At 45.5% G+C, this 16,256-nt stretch overlaps 1 protein-coding gene across 1 annotated transcript in view; it reads left to right on the top strand.

Annotated features, from left to right (window-relative positions):
* LOC140219512 (hemicentin-2-like) overlaps positions 1 to 16,256 on the top strand; it is a 63,850-nt gene that overhangs the window by 37,135 nt on the left and 10,459 nt on the right. The window contains exons 5-9 of the mRNA XM_072289350.1: positions 2,900 to 3,175; positions 3,710 to 3,997; positions 6,246 to 6,320; positions 7,630 to 7,796; positions 15,127 to 15,241. Of these exons, the coding sequence (XP_072145451.1) occupies positions 2,900 to 3,175; positions 3,710 to 3,997; positions 6,246 to 6,320; positions 7,630 to 7,796; positions 15,127 to 15,241 (921 nt within the window). The remainder of the gene's footprint in view (positions 1 to 2,899; positions 3,176 to 3,709; positions 3,998 to 6,245; positions 6,321 to 7,629; positions 7,797 to 15,126; positions 15,242 to 16,256) is intronic.

The following is a 16,256-nucleotide window of genomic DNA, read 5'->3' as shown; positions in this document are numbered from 1 at the left end:
GCCTTCGGGCTGCCCAACGCTTCAACGCAAACTGAGCGACAAGAATACAGCACACACAAAGGTATGAGCCGTCTACAGATTGCTTTCAAGGTAGGGCGGGCACGGCCGCGCAATGTACGCAGTTGCTGCCAAAGTAGAAGGCTGCCCACCCTCCCTGATCACGAGCTGCCTCCCCGCTTTCCTCCCTTGTGCGCGCGAGATTGAGCCGAGATCGTCGGTTCCCCTTGCGCGCGGTCGCAAAATACGCAGTTGCTGCCGAAGAAAAACGCCGACCCCCTCTCTCCCTCACATCCTCCCACGGCCGTTCGCGCGACGGAAAACGGCGCGTTTCCTCTCAGGTTTCCTCCCTTGCGAGCAACAGATTCAGCCGCGGTCGTAGGCTCCCTTCGCGCACTTTCACTCGCACATACAGCATACGGCGCGTGGCGACAGTGTTATCGCCCTTGGACTTTATATGGACCGTCACGGCGACGGCAATAATGCGCCTGGAGTATCCATGTAATTGCTACCGCAGTAAAATTTTTAAGAAACGTCTCATACGTCATTATATATACCTTCTCCTTACGATAATGATTTATTCTTGAATTCATGTTCACTATGCCGTTTCAACCACATTTGTTTCATGATAAAATCACCTAGAAATGAGCTGTTGCATGCTTTTTTGGTTAGCTGCAGCATCCTAAATGATAACATCACGCGAAGAAATATATGACAGCAGCTTCGGGAAGCAGTAATAGGAGGTTCAAGGCATAGAAGGCAGTGCGGGGTGAAGCGAGGAAACTTCTTTATCAAAACATGGATACATGCATTATTCGAATGACCACTGAGGAAATGCGCACATTGAAGGTTGATTCAGGAAAGAAAATAAGTAGCCGATTACTTGAATATAGCACCCCCAACACAAGTTCAGTAACTTGGCTACCTGGGCCCAATCGTTTCAAGCGATGTTTCGTGTTCGTGTTTCAGATTCAGGAACTTAGCGCTGTCAAAAACAAGCCCGTGGACTTTTTAAAGTGATCTCTTTTTTTCTGTCCTGCAACTACCCAAAACTTTATCTGATCAAACTTTAATCTACGCGGTGTTGGAGTATGCGCTAGGTATTCGAACCACGCAAAAGGTATCTAAATCACGTTTAAGCCATTCAAAATCGCGCCACTCGAGTTCTTTTATTAAAATTTAAAAGCATTCTTGAATATCACGGTCCCGAAATAGTGTGTGGGCCTTGCCCACCTGCCTTGAGCTGCAACAAAGCCTAATTGTGTCGTCTTCACAAGATAGGGTAATTTATAATCATGCTGTCGCACGCAACCATCACGTCCACTTCTGGACACTTTAAAGGGGAACTCCGGCCGCCGGTTTTTTGATGTCCACTGTTCTTTATAAAAATTTGACTATACGTTGTCTTTTACACTCTCATATTGTGTGCCAAACAATATGGCTGCAAGCCATTCAGTTTGCTTGAAAATCAGTTTTAAAGATTGGTTGCGTTCCCGTCTCATGACTTTATACTGGCCACCCTGTGTTTGTGACGTCATTAATTACACCGCCACCGCCACTGAAATCATCGCTGAAATCGCCGCTGTCTAGTTCAGAAAATGTGTAAAAGCTCCCTGTGTCGTCAGGAGACATCATCAGCTTCGCTTCTTTGGCGTTAGCGCGACTTGTAGCGCGTGTGGAGCACGCGTTCTGCATGTTCACGTTATGGCAGTGTAGCATCTGACGTCATCGACTCATCGTGACATCACACAACGCTGCTAACCGTTTCGGTTTCGGTATCTCGTTTATTGATTATTTAAAATTATTGCTGAATTTCTGAGCAAACTGCACCACCCTACCGGTGACAGGACTGTATATACCATCTGAAAATGACAATATCCTAATATGGTTAAAGAAACGCCGGAGTTGCCCTTTAAGTGTCGAGCGCTTGAGTGGTTGTAATAATACCCAGTACTTTTTTACCTTTTGTAATAACAAAAGTGGAATGAACTGCCACAGTCCATTGTCAGTGTGTGCAATCCGTGGATTTTTAAAGAAGTAGTAATTACTATCCATTACGCATCTTAAATTGAGTATCTCATTGTGTATTTTTACATGTAACATCTGTTTTGCATTATGATGTTATATTTTGTTATTCTCACTTCCATACTATTGCTTACTTGGTGTGATACGTTTTGGCCAGTGACCTCTTTTCGTATATAATGCCCTGTACGTAATACCCCGAAGAGAGGAATTTAAGGCACTAATAAATGACGACCGTCAAACATATGCGTGTTCTTCACAGAAAAAAATCTAGGTAAAAGAACGTCTCCGGGTGAGAAGCGTTTTGCAAAAGAACCCTTATGGGCGTTTCGCAGTCACTACATGCTAGTGCCTAATAACTATTATTGCTTTCAAGCTGAACAATTTCGTTAAAAACTACTATAGCGACATCGAAAATAATGTAGTCAGAGACCATCACTATCCCATTACAAATCATTCCTTCGCTCAAAATTCGGGCTTCACTCATTTTATTACTCAGATTAAGCGCAATGTCGCTTCTTACGTGCTTGTATACTTGAAGACGTGCTCGCGCTGATAAGCAACGCAATCACCCCACGAGCCGCGGACCTCAACGCAATAGATCAAAATTTAATTACTTTATAAATACGGACATGTTTTCTTTAGAAAATGCTCGAGCGATCATGCTACGACCTTGAATTTCGAGTATTCAGTGCCTTGTAATAAAATTGCGTAGCACTGACACATTCGACAGTCCATCATAATTTGCGTAGGGCAGTATCGTAAGGCGCATTTGGCAGCCAGGTATACGCGAAGTGTAGCATTCAATAGCTGGACTGAAATACTGTTCCCTCATACTGGCTGTTCAGCGGTGTTCACAGCGCTCAGTACACGCACGCAGTTCCTCCGTCCATCGAGGACCAGGAGACCCTGGGCGTGGTGCGCGTCCGCGGCGGCTCCCAGGCGGTGCTCCGGTGCGCGGCCTCGGGCGTGCCGAGCCCGGAGGTCAGCTGGCTCCTCGGCGCGTCGCGCATCACGGGCGCCGACGGCCGCGTGCGCCCGGGCACCTCCGAGCTGGTGATCGAGACGGCGCGCGAGCAGGACGCCGGTCGCTACCGCTGCAACGCCGTCAACGAGGTCGGCACGGCATCCAGGGAGTTCGTCGTCGACGTGCTCGGTGAGCGGTCCGCATCGTGCGGCACGAACGATGGAGCGTGTCATCCCGTAAACTTGTGTGCACTAAGACGTTCACCGTATTTTTGAGCTGTCCGTGGTCACCACTTGTTGCACGAGTGTCGTTTCTATAGGTGGGCTTGTTGCCCTTTCTTCGTTACCATCCGGTCCATCGCTATAATAATACACTGATAACGGACATTCGACTCCGTTAGCTGTCATTCCTGACCGCGGCCAGGGTGTGCCAATGGACCAGTAGAGGAGTTACATTTCCTAATCGTCCCTGTCAATTTATTATCTTAACATTTTTGGTTCTTCTATAACTTGTGATAGAGTTTCTGTCTCATTTACGCAAGAACTTTGTTTCCCTGGAGTTAGTAACGAGACACTCCGTAGCCTTTAAGAGGTCCTACGACACTCGCAGGAACGTTTCACTTGCGAGACAAGCTTTCGCAGGCCGCGGCTGCCTGATTTACTTTATTCTAACAATTCCTCAAAGACGCATCTGCAAATCACCTTTCCGTCCCGATCTATATAGCCCCGCCAGCGCTGAAGGTCGGCCAGCGCATTTCCTGGGAGCTGCTTGAGGGTGAGCCGGCTACGTTAGACTGCTCAGCGACCGGAAATCCGGCTCCCGCAGTAACCTGGTCTAAGGCAGGCACCGAGATCACTCCAGTCGCACTGCTCCCGGAAGGCATCGACCTTATCCGGGGTGGCCACGCCATACGCATGCTGCATGTGACCACCGCGCACGCGGGCCCGTACTCGTGCGAGGTAGTCAACGATGTGGGCCGGGTGACCCGAAACTTCTCTCTCAGCGTACTTGGTGAGGATCCTGCACTGTTATTCTCTCGTGATATTAAATTCTATCTCGCGTGGAATGGTGCACCCCGCTTCTGTAGGCACTAATAAAGAAAAGATGGTCCGCAGTGAGGCCCGCAATCTGGACGGGGCCCTCGGAACACGGCGAGGAGAAAGTAAACGTAGTGAAAGGTGACAACCTGGTGCTGTTCTGCAATGTCACTGGCCAGCCAAAGCCAGTGGTCCGCTGGCTTCGGGATGGTCTTCCGCTCGAATTCAGGACCGGCATCTCGCTCCTACAGTCCGGACGTAGTCTCAACCTTTCTTCGCTCCAGGTGGGTGCAAGGCAGAGCTTTCACGGAAAATTGCGGAATTTTTTTCTTTAAAAAAATTAGGAGCTGCCTGGCAAAGGTCGCTGTCTAGTATTAGGTCACGACATATTTTCTCAGGCGTTCACCGATAATTTTCTGTCTATTCATTAACGACACCAACTATGACGGACGTGTGCGTCGATACCTTTATCGGTGAAAATTTCTTTTGGTCGCATAAAAAAACTAGAACTTTTCAGATCGCATTTGAGGAGTTTTGGAGTGTCCTCAGAAATGTCCCGCGATGAAGTTGTTTCCATGTTACCTCTTGCGTGAGTCCTTTTCCCGAACTCCGCAGAAGCCCGCGAAATACGAAAAAAAAAAAAAAATGGCGTCACTACGAGCTTGCGCTTTCAAATTGCAGCGCCCGCAATCGCATTGGTAAAGAACGAAGCCCACATGGCAGTTGAAAGCCGACAAGTGTGTTTGTATTCCTCTAAAGCGCCGGCCTATCTCTCATCATTTAGGACCGTGGCCGATTATGGTGTTAACAACCAAGGTGCAGATGGACGCTGGACGCTGTGGCCGCTCGCTGTCTTCTTTTCTGATTTGTATGCGGGCTTCGGTTTTCGTAAACGCCATTGAGAGTGTTGCAATCCAGACGGGCAACCACGCAGTAACGTGATGTTTTTAATATGTCCTGGGCTTATTTTTTATGCGAGTGTTCTTGCGAGCTTGCATGAACACTCGCATAAAAAATAACGACATAGAAACAACTTAATTGTGTTCATGAGCACGCCGTATACAACTTCTAAAAAGTGAATTAAGCAATAAAATGAATCTATAAAACAATGTTTAATTAAACATAACTAATTAATTAACTGACTGCACTTCAAAACACAGTGTGAGCAACTCAAGATGAATACTCACGATATGTCATTGGTCTCATTTCCCTAAGGTGTGGTTCTATTTAGTTCTCCAAGTTTGGTTCTGTTTAAGTGAAACACCCGGCGTAATCAATACAAGGCTGAAACCGTCAGCGCACCGGCTGGCAATATGTGCAAATAGGCATACAAACTGTACACACAGGTTTCCCAATGGCACTTCTATTGAGAGCGCATTGAACTTCCGAGGTAGTGTGAAGATAGCTTGAAAGCCACATGATTCAACCTACTTGTATACCCAATTTGTAAGGCTATGCCAAATCACTTCATTTGTTACTCTCAGCGCAGCAAGGTTAAAGTTCTTTAGGGCGTAATCGACGCAGCAGTTGCTTCGGAATTGAAAATGTCCACGGTTCAAAAAGAGATTGAGGTGCACTGAATACTTTTCTCCACGATCTACTTATATTGGCGTCGCCGCTACCACGGTAAAAACCTTCTGGACCACAGGCAATGAGGCCATTATGTGAAACCGTGTTTTAAACGGGCGACCAACTGCACGAGAAACCACTTACAGAAACTGGAAACAAATAATCTGGTTGCGTGTATCGTGCAATGAAGTGTTATAGGAATTTACCTTTTACGGTTGTTTTGACGCTGTATGTGCTGTCGCACGGAGGTGACCGGTGCGATTCTCAGCCACGGCAGCCGCATTACGATGAAGCTGGCATGCAAAAAAAAAAGAAAGAAATACACGTGTGTCTAGATTTACCTAACTGCACATTAAAGAACCGCAGACGCTTAAGAATTAATCTGGGGTCCTCCACTATGGCGTCTCTCATTGCCTCAGTGTTGCCTTAGTATGTTGAACCCCGTAAATTATTATATATGCTGTTGTATAAATGCTATATACACTGTGTAATGTTAAATAATAGGCCACAACAACTAGCCTTGACAACAGCATGACGCATAGTGAAGAAGTGTGCACGTAGCCGACGAAGCGACATAGGGCAGGGGTTGTTACATTATTAATATTCGAATTTCGTACTTTTCGTAACTTACACATTATCTTGAAAGCTTTCAGACGGAGGGAAGTACGTGTGCATCGGTACGAACAATGTGGGCTCCGCCTCCAGGGCTTTCGAAGTGGAAGTGCAAGGTAAGTCTAAATGGCGAGCAGGCGGGCGCGGTAAGCGTAAGTTGTGCTTTCCTGCTTTGCGCCGTCGCTCGTGCCACCTGACTCCCTGACGCCGACCCCGTCGTGCCTGTAAGTTTACCAGGGAAAACAAGAAACAAAAAAGTAAAAAAAACGAAAGAAAAACAAGCCTAGCAATTTTGACGGACCTTGCCGCCGCGATTATTTTTGTGATTCTTACGTGCACCGAATGCGCACACACGACTGCGTACAGAGCTCTGTCGCTTGTCCATTTGAGGGCGCGTTTCATTTGTTATTTCAGTTGTCATATGTATTGCGCGCTTCAATGTTAGCGCTTCAAAATGTAATTTGGGAGCCCTGTCAGCGCATTATTCGGAAAACCTGCATTTGTACTGTGTTTATTGAGCAACGCCGATGACCAACAGCGCCTTTCGCAAAAAAAAAAAAAGAAAGTGATTCGCGCGATTGGGTCTGCTGAAGAGCCGTTTTGTGTCGCTTTGATCCTAAAGCATCGCACCTGGTACGATGTATGATTTAACGGTGTCTGTAAACTTAATTGTACCATAATAGGCAGAGCGTGCGGATACTCCAGATTTCTAAACTGATACTTGATATTACTTGGTCCGTATGCGATTCAAGTATTCAGTAATCGGAGTTACCGATTATGCGTCTTTTTTTTTTCTTCGAATATATGGTGTAAGGCATAAAAAAGAGTTGAAGAAGACAGGGCGATGGATGTTCCGAATGATTCTGCAGAAGGGGAGCTGCCGCTGTTAAGCGCCAGTTGCTGAGCGAACATGCGGGCCATATAAGTTTTGTTCAATAATTTTCATTCAGTCATTAATAATGGCTCATTTTTGAGCAGCCTGTATACGCATTCTTGTTTCGGCTTATTATTCGGCTGCCCTCAGCATGTTCAGATCACGTTAAAAGAATATTCGGTGCTGTCGTATCACTCATCTTCGAACCCACTGTATGTGCATCTGGTAACATGCTGTTACCTTTTTTTCGTTACTGTAACTGCTGTCGTACTCCACATTATTGAAAGTAGTAGTTTATGATCTACAAGCACCTCAATTACCCGCATGATTAATTGTGAACGGCATATAAGTGCATATAAGCCTACTGGTTTTATTTTTCTATAAACATACTCCGGGCAACCTTAATATTTCATGTTGCTTTAGAAATGAGAAAGTAGTCGATATTCGGTGGTAGTTATTGTCGAATATTCGCGTTCGATTCGATCCAGAAATTTCGTTATTTGAACACGCCGTAATAATAAGTAATAATAAATGACCCTCGGTTCGTGCAGAGCCACCTTCCATCGACACGTCAAGCCAAGACCGGCACCAGACGGCGTGGCTGCACCAGCCAGTGACGCTCGCTTGCCCAGCATCCGGGTCTCCGGCACCGGAACTGAGCTGGTTCCACGACGGGGTGCCCCTGCTGGAGTCCGACCCGAAGCTGCTCTTCTTCCAGGCAGGGTCCCTCTGGTTCTGCAAATGGCATGAGTTATTCGTAGTAGCGCCTAGTTCCAACTACTTCGTATTGCCGGCTTTTTACTAACACATGTATACTGCTGACCGGCGCAGGTATTTATGGGACGGTTTCCTTTTAAGCGGCTACTTCCGTGCCGCGGCGTTATACAGTATGAAGCTTTCTCTATGGTCTGTACAAGGTATACGGAATGTTGCATGGGCCAAGCAGTAAATTGAGACTGTGTGCGTGGTAGGTTTCGCGTCACACGCGGATTGTCCGCACCCTACTGTAGCGCGTTTGTTGACAGTGAGCGGTGAAAGGTGCGTATTAACGCCGTCTTTCACTGGCGTTGTTTTTCGCAAGAACAGGTTGCGCATGAATCTTATCATCTTGATTTTTGGTGAACATTTTGCAAGCGATAAACGTACTGTCGACTGCACAAGGTTTACGGACTATGGGATCTGAGAAATAGCTGAATATATCCGCAACCTCACAACCCAGCCTGGTATTGCCATTTCCAGCCTCTACTTGCGAACAACGTTATGATAAACAGTTTTGCTAACTATTGATGCAAGTTACTCAGGGTCAACGCTTTCTGAGAGCCCATGGTCCGCAAACTTTTTTGGCTGACGGTACCTATACCACATGTCACCGGTAGCCCCCGCAAACTTCATTATCTGGCGACTAATGAGTCAAAGGAATGACGTCACGTATGTGGGCACTTTCGGTGTGTCCGCCACGTGTGTCCGGGACTTACTGCTATGTGTCCGTGACCTTATTGACGCGCTCCCTTGCGTATTGTATCGTTGCCCTCCGTTCTTTTGCTGGAAATATGGAGATATTCATGCAAATAGCATTCTTTTTATTTTTTTGTTTATTTTTGTACGTACCGATCTCCCATACGGCTATTGGAGTACGGGAGACGCACAAAGGAATAAGCGAAAGCACTGGGATCACAAGTAAGGTCGACAAGACCCAGCATCACTGCAGCTAAAAGCATGAACAAATACTTAAATGATGTATGAAAAAAAGTTTAACTTGTAGATAACAGGGGAATCACAGACATCACTCAAATTAGTACAGTAGACAATGGTTTATGATGAGTTGGTACAGTGCACAATTACGCGTCACTTTGTCCTCGTAAATGCGATTTGAGCGTGGCCAAGAAGCTATTGTCATTTAATGTAACTAGTGCGTTTGGTAGGCTGTTCTATACGGATATCGTGCGTGGGAAAATAGCTGATTTAAATACAGATGTCCGACAGGAAATTTTGCCTATTTTACGGCTATAGTCTTTTCTTCGGGAAATATACGTGGGAGGTTCTAGGTAAGCTCCGTGGTCAATGCCAATTTTTTTTGTTGATAATGTCGTTTAAGAGGTTTATTCGGAAAGACGCACGACGAAGCTGCAGGGAGTCCCAGCCTAGCTGCTTTTTTAACGCGGTGACGCTGCTGTGACGGTCATATAACTTTAAAATAAAACGCGCCGCACGGTTTTGTATCGCTTCAAGTTTCTTTATTAGCATTTTAGTGGGTGGATACCCCACTGATGCTGCGTACTCTAATATTGAGCGTACGTTGGAGATATACAGAGTTTCTTTCCCGTCACTAGGCACATTGCGAAAATTTCTTTTAATAAAGTTTAAAACGCGACCAGCCTTCAAAGCTATGTATTCGACATGCTTGTTCCAGGTTAGAATATAGGAGAAATACACACCTAAGTGCTCAACATCCTTATATGTGGCTATTTGATGGTTAGGTAAAAAGAAGCTACTGAGTATTTTAGCTTTTTTCTACTAAAGCTAATGTGGCAGCATTTTTTAGGATTTAGAGTCATATTCTATTTGCTGCACCATGCAATAATCCGATTGAGGTCCATTTGTAATGCAGCTGTATCATCCGCGTTTTCGATATCTCGATGCAGTACGCAATAATCTGCATATAGACGAATTTTTGATGTCACGCCTGAGCCAATATCATTTGTAAAGATTAAAAAGAAATGTGGGCCGAAGACGGATCCCTGCGGCACGCCAGATGTTACCGTTACGAAGTGTGATTGTGTGCCGTTGATGACGACTTTTTGAGTGGGGTCATGATGGTAGTCTTTTATCCAGCGTAAGATATTACTCGGCAAACCTAGGCAAGAAAGCTTAAACAACAGCAATGAATGTGATACCGTGTCAAACGCTTTTTGAAAGTCCAGCAATAGGCAATCAACCTGTTTACCATTGTCAAAAGATAAGAAAATATCATGTGAAAATTCAACAAGTTGGGTCACACATGACAAGCCAGCTCTGAAGCCATGCTGATAACTGACAACAAATTGGTGATCCTGCAAATGACCAAATGTACAAGAGTAGAGAACGGGCTCCGATGATTTGCAGCACACACTGGTTAAAGATATTGGCCTGTAATTTTCAACTCGGCATCGAGGTCCATTTTTATGTGCAGGCACAACGTTCGCCGTTTTCCATTCACATGGCAAAGCACTGGAGGATATTGATACGCTGAACAGTAAAAGTAGAAATTTGGCAAAAACTGGGGCACACATTTTAAGCACGTGACATGGAATGTTGTCAGGGCCAGTAGCTGTATTAGTTTTTAGTTCCTGTAGAAGCTTCAGGACACCTTCGTAGGAGATAATTATGTCAGACATAGTGTCTAGGCTGTGCGGGATCGGACCAGCTATAGGGCATCCGGTAGGTGCAGAAAACACGGATTGAAAGTAGCTATTAAAGTGAGCAGCCTTTTCTGAATCGTCAGTAATTTGGCCTTGAACAGTGAAGATCGTAGGAATGGAGCTTTCTTCTTTGCCAGTGGCTTTGACATATTTACATATTTCTTTAGGGTTATGTTTCAGTTTTTCACTAAGCAAGGCATTCAAATCATCTTTGGAATGTTTTATCTTTAATTTGACCTGTTTCCCTAACTCGTCCAATTGCCTATATATCCCGTCATCCTTTGAGTAAATGTATCGGTGGAAAAGGCGACCTCGTTGATTCAGCAAACGCTTGATTTCAGTAGTGAACCATGGCTAGCTCTGTCTTTGTTTACTCCATAATATTTTTGATGGTACGTATTCGCCAATAAAAGAGAGCAGTTTGTTTTTAAATAGCTCCCATAGCTCATTAATGTTGGAAGTATCGATGCAGTCTAGAAACTCTTCGCAGAACACTTCCAGGCAGTGCGTAATTAAACTATAATCACCCTTTCCAAAAAAGAGTACTTTCCGCGGTGGGGCTTTAATCGGATAAAATCGCAGGCATGAAATCTGTGCCAAGACGGCTTCATGGTCGCTAATCCCAAGAACAGGCAGGACAGATTCCACCAACCCATCAGGGTTTGAGCAAATCAGGTCAAGTACAGAAGCGCTCTCACCACTTCGTCTTGTAGGGAAGTCTAAAAACTGATAAAGACCGTTGGCAGTGATCATGTGACTGAATTCAAGTGAGAGTGCGCAACAAGAGGACAATACTGGGGACCTGTCTACCTAACGCACGCAAGACATTTTAAAATCACCACCAAGTATGAAATTGGTCGTCTGGCTTTGGAGGGTACAAGAGAGTGAAATAAAACTAGCTGGACTAATACAGCTGGGGCTACGGCAATACGCACCAAATGCAATATGTGTGGAATCATGCAGCCTTACTCGGCACCACACAGTTTCACAGTCATTGTTGGTACTCTCTATTGGAACACTTGGGAGGCATTTGTCAACTAAAAGGAATACACCACCACCGTGCCTGTCGCGGTCTCGTCTGTAAATAGTAAAAGCAGCCGGGAAACCGTCACTGTTGTTCACTGTTTCGTCAAGCCACAATTCAGTTCCGATCACTACATGAGGCTTTGCAGAAAGGATAAGGCTGGCGAGGGCGTCAGTTTTGTTCACAATGCTACGACAGTTGATCAGCAGAACGTTTAGCTTAGTGTGCCGGGGAGTTGGGCAATAAGTAGCGTGACATGTAGTTTCAACGTTTCGGACTACCTTGCCACCATATAGTTATCTTTTAACTGCAGTAACAATGTCTTTATAGGCGTCATATATATAACACCACCCATCCATGATAAGTTTGTCGAAGGGAATTCCAAATGACAAATTTTGTTGCCTTGCAAATTCATCTAGTTTCCTGTGAGCACAGCGCACAGCGGCCGAGAAGTCTTCCCGGACAACATACTCATCTGATTTCAGCTTAAATCGTGTGACAAGAATAGCCTCCTTGTCCTTAAATCGCAGGAATTTAACTATGATAGGTCGCTTCTTGTCATTTTTGAAGCGGCCAATTCTATGAGCTTTTTGTATGTTAGCTCCTTCAATTGCCACATCCATCGTTTCAGTGCATAAGGAAACAAACAGCCTCTTCTTATGGTTTCCAAGTTTCAGTCTGGGAATCGGGTAACCCAAAAAACAAAAGATTATTTCTTCGTTGTCTATTTTCCGCGTCGACAGTGGCAGCTTTAAGCGCAGTGATGTCTTCAGAAAAACCAGTCATCCTAATGCTTTGATTGTGCGCTTGCGCAGGAGACAAATCAGGTGAAGAAAACTGATTGCCCCTAAGGCAGACAATTTTTTTTCAAGGCTTTTTAGCTTGGAATCAACGTTCAGTTGCCACTGCTGTAGCTGCTGAAATGTACTCAGCATCTCCATGTGGTCTTGTTGAATACGCTTGATCGTGTCAAGCAAGGACGAGCATTCGCAAGGCGTTTCGATGGGACCTGCATTCACTTTTATGTCACCAGACGGCAATAAAATCATGCGCATAAAATAGGCACGGAAAACAAGCAGGCATTTTGCAAACAATTTGCGCGCAATATCGCCGGTGTCAAAGGGGCACGACACCTCAAACAACCAAGGGTCTGAACTTTTGCAGCAAGATGAATTGTTCAAGTAACCAACCTGGGTTAGAAATAATGATGAGTGCATTGTCGGTTCGATGTCGAGCCCAAATCTGCCGGTCGACGATAGGCGCTTAAGTAGGTCATCTGTCAGCGTTCCTTGTTGCCAGTCGTATCTCGGTGTTCTGTCCAGATTTAGTGCAGAGTAGCGGAAAAAGCATGCACTTTCCGTATGCTTGCTGTCGTTGGCTTGGCTTTTCAGTTCCGTGGCCAAAGGGACTGTGATGAAGGCGTTGCGTTCCGTTCTGCCAGGAGATGGGTAGAGCGTCCATGCTGCGAAAATCACCTGGGTTAGAAATAACGATGAGTGCATTGTCGGTTCGGTGTCGAGCCCCCATTTTGGCATTGACAGATCAGTGTTCTTTTCGGCTAATTAGCTATCCACATATCCTACCAAAAATGCGGGCCGATCCCGAAGATAGTACAGTCTAAAAATTTCGGAAACGTTGGGCAGAGTCAAATGTGGGCCGTTCACGTGGGTGAGCTGAGCATCTGCGGTTCTTCAATAAATTTCTTTGGAGCCAATTTTGGTCACCTTGAATGGACCACTGGGTATGCGCAGGCTTCACGTCGGCGCCACCAGAAGGCGCAGCGTGTCCAGAGGGAAGTGCAATAGAGGAGCCCGGCTGCAGTGCCCCTAGAGCAACATGAGAGCGAACAAAAAACATTGCCTTCAAAACGCTGTAGTTGCATTACGCACATTCCAAGCACGAAAGGGCTCAATGTCATTAAGCGTTAGAGGGAGATTTGCCTGCTGCGTGTTAAAATAAAACATTCGAATTCACACATCACGAGTAATTGTTTCTATAGAACACAATTTTGGTGTTCCCGTTCATATTCCTCGCCTCATGCACGACGTGTTTCGGCTATCCTCATACTTGCATAATCATCGTAGATGTTTTTTCTCAGATTTATTTTAATATTATTATTATTATTATTATTATTATTATTATTATTATTATTATTATTATTATTATTATTATTCACAGTACATTGAAAGATCCTCAGTCGAGGGTACCACACACGCAGTTGGTTGCTGCCTGGTGACGAAGTAGTAGTGGTAATAGTAAAAACTTCTTTCTGGAGGGGTGGCCTCAAGGCCTGCAAGGGGATGGAGTAAAGCATCACCATGTGCACGTTCATCTATTTGCGGCCTAATTAAATGTTTTAGGGCACCTTAACAGCTTTCCTGTCGGAATTCACGCCTTTATTTTAAGAATGTATATAATGGGGAAGTAATCTAACTAGCCAAGCAATTAGTACACAGAAGTTAATCTGGTGCATGAAGAATAATGATCACATAACACAGAAGGTCTCATAATCGTATATTGTACCAGTTTTTTAACAGCTTCACTAACGTTAGTGGGGCCACTTTCTATACACGGGTAATGCTTCAGAACGCGTGCGTAAGCATCCGAAAATTGCCTGTGCCATCGATACCATACAGTAGTAGTGTACTGACAGGGAAGGACAGCCAGCGCTTAGCGGTCATAGATGCCAGGGGAATAGAACAGTGGGTGTGGGCGACAGGACACACTGAAGCAATCGGCAAAACATGGAGAAGCGCCCAAGGAGGCTATGCTTCGACCTGAACCAGTCGACTAGTATACATTAGCAATAACTAGGAGAGGCGTTCCGAAAGTAAGTTTCGTAATTTATTTTCACACGGGAATTGTATTGCCCCTCCCTCCAAAAACACAATGGCATCGTGAACTATATATATATATATATATATAGATATACACCTTGCGCTGTTTTTCCACATAGTCGCCACCGACGTTGATACATTTGTCATAGCGTGCAATCAGTTTGAAGAAACCACTCTGGTAAAACTCGGTGCCCTGCAATGCAAGAAATTGTCGCACAGCCTGCTCCACCTCAGCATTGTTTTGGAAGTGCCGCCCCGAGAGTGCGGCTTTCAATGCATGCAGCAAGTGCCCATTCATACCCCGATAAGAGAACGCACTTCCATTGGCTACCACGTTGTCAGCACACGTCTGTATGCCACCGTGATTTGTACTCGAATAACCTCGGACACGCCGGTCTGCTGCTACTGTCTCTTCTTCAGAGCTCTGTTCATGCGTCATTCCTCCTCCGCTGACGCTCCTTCCGTCGTTGAACCAGCAACGGGCGGGGATTCTCATCCCACCGCCTGCTGTTTGTTTCACCTGGTATATACCATCTTCTCTCTAAAAAAAAAAACGAAACTTACTTTTAGAACGTCCCTCGTACTTCAAGCTTCCTCTAGTATTCTTGTTTCTGTCCTGAATCCTTCTTTTTTTTTTTTGAAGGACAAAACTGCTCGCTCGACTCCGTTTGTGTAAGGCGTCGCGGTGTGCTAAAGTTCTCATACGCTGTCCGTTTTTGTTCATTTTGAATCAACGAGCGGTGTGCGTGTGCACGGCTTCGTGTCCAAGCTGTGATCATCGGCTCGCAGGGAGGCCGCCTACTGACACTCCGACCGGCACTTCCCTCGAGTGCTGGAATCTACACGTGCGAAGCGGTGAACGTGGTGGGACGCGCCTCCTTGGACTACATTCTCGAGGTACTCGGTGAGTACATGGTGTCGGAAAGGAGCCAGCTCTTACGACAGCTGCGCCTGCCGCGCGATTTTATTGTAACGCGCTCACTTGAAAGAGGTAGCGGGCCTACTAGAGCGAGTGGTCGTTATACGCCACGTGATATCACTCAGTTAAAAAGGGCCCTATGGCCGAGACCTAAGATATGTCGGGATGATGACTGGAGGTGTACCCCTGCCATGCCACAAACGTATAGCAGGAAGAAAAGGTGATTGTAATGAAATTAAAGGAGTTGTGTAGATAGTTGTAGATACCCGCCGTAATTGCTTAGTGGCTATGGTGCTGGGTTGCTAAGCACGAGGTTTCGGTATCGAATTCCGGCCACGGCGGCCGCAATTCGATGGGGGCGAAATGCGAAAACACCCGTGTACTTAAATTTAGGAGCACGTTAAAGAACCTTTGGTGGTCCAAATTATTCCGGAGTCACCCACTACGGCGTGTCTCATAATCAAAACGTGGTTTTGGCACGTAAAACCTGATAATTTATTTTTTATATTCGTAGATGGAAAATTTTACGTATGACAGGTAAATAGAAATTTACTGTTGACTTCAATGAAGAGTTAGGAAAAAGAGATGACACTGCTAAGGCTTGCTGCAAAAATCCTCTATTATTGGTCCGTATTCACATAACTACTACTTAATGTATGATATCAATATTGCCATAGCCGCAATTTTGGTGTCGTTAATAATTCGGATAAAAAAAAAAGTCGGAGTTCCGCCCGAAAGCCGAAGCATTGATAGCGAAAGCAAATTACTCAGTAAGGTTCGTCGTTTTGTAGGTCGAATAAATTGCAGTAAACATTAGCCTACTATTTAAATTAACAAGCATGGTGTAACGCGCACAGGCTAACACAAAGTGATCTCACTCTATGACCACGAACTCTCGCTGTCACAGCGCTGGCATGATGAATAGGTCAGGCACAGGGGAGCGAACGCTTGGCGCTGCCTGTCGCTTCAGCGCATCTCCGAAAGTTGGGGACTATAGTCC

The sequence above is a fragment of the Dermacentor andersoni genome, chromosome 1 (genome assembly GCF_023375885.2).
Source record: "Dermacentor andersoni chromosome 1, qqDerAnde1_hic_scaffold, whole genome shotgun sequence".
NCBI classification, from domain to species: domain Eukaryota; kingdom Metazoa; phylum Arthropoda; class Arachnida; order Ixodida; family Ixodidae; genus Dermacentor; species Dermacentor andersoni.
Note: the sequence above shows the minus strand (reverse complement) of the source record. Positions and strands in the feature narration are given on the sequence as shown.